General features: G+C 28.1%; 1 protein-coding gene across 1 annotated transcript in view; it reads left to right on the forward strand.

Annotated features, from left to right (window-relative positions):
* LOC108570515 (methylosome subunit pICln) overlaps positions 1–783 on the forward strand; it is a 3,817-nt gene that overhangs the window by 643 nt on the left and 2,391 nt on the right. The window contains exons 3-5 of the mRNA XM_017932388.1: positions 76–221; positions 372–548; positions 618–707. Coding sequence (XP_017787877.1) covers positions 76–221; positions 372–548; positions 618–707 — 413 coding nt within the window. The remainder of the gene's footprint in view (positions 1–75; positions 222–371; positions 549–617; positions 708–783) is intronic.

Consider the following 783-nt stretch of genomic DNA (forward strand, 5'->3'; position numbering starts at 1 on the left):
ATGTAAAAATTAAAATGAAACAGTTTTATATTTAATAGTTATGTTCATGTTTTAATATAATCTTCACATTGGTAGCTTACTTTCTTGGGTGAATTATGATACACAACAAGGATTTTCACTTGAATATCCTCATATATCTTTACATGCCATATCACGAGATGAACAAGTACATCCAAGACAATGTTTATATATTATGGTTGATGCAAAAGTAGATCTTCCAGGTATATTAAGTTTCCTTTGTGCACAATTGTTTGTTTTTTAATGAAAAATAAAAATTGAATAGAATTGAAGAAAATCTAAAAGTTAAATTAAAGAATTTTTATCTTCTACATAATTTTGCTTAAAAATTTTAAGATTATATTTTTTTAAATATGTGCCATTACCACCAGCTTCTGATAGTGGCTCAGAAAATGAAGATGAAGATGCAGATACACCTATCACAGAAATGCGATTTGCTCCTGACAACACAAATAATTTAGAAGCAATGTTTCATGCAATGAATCAATGCCAAGCACTCCATCCAGATCCACAAGACAGTTTTTCAGATGGTAAATAAAACTGATTTATATTCTTTTATGTAGAAATAGAACATATCACCAAAACTTATATCTTTATAGGTGAAGAAGATATTTATGAAGATGCAGAAGAGGATGATTTTGAATATTACGAGGTGGGTGCTGGTGATGCTCCCTACATTTTACCAACAGGTAGTATTTTCAATTCATAATTGCTTCTCTGTACAGATTAAGTTAATATAACATAAATAAATAAATAATTATTATA

The sequence above is a fragment of the Habropoda laboriosa genome, unplaced genomic scaffold (genome assembly GCF_001263275.1).
Source record: "Habropoda laboriosa isolate 0110345459 unplaced genomic scaffold, ASM126327v1 scaffold61, whole genome shotgun sequence".
In the NCBI taxonomy this organism is placed as follows: domain Eukaryota; kingdom Metazoa; phylum Arthropoda; class Insecta; order Hymenoptera; family Apidae; genus Habropoda; species Habropoda laboriosa.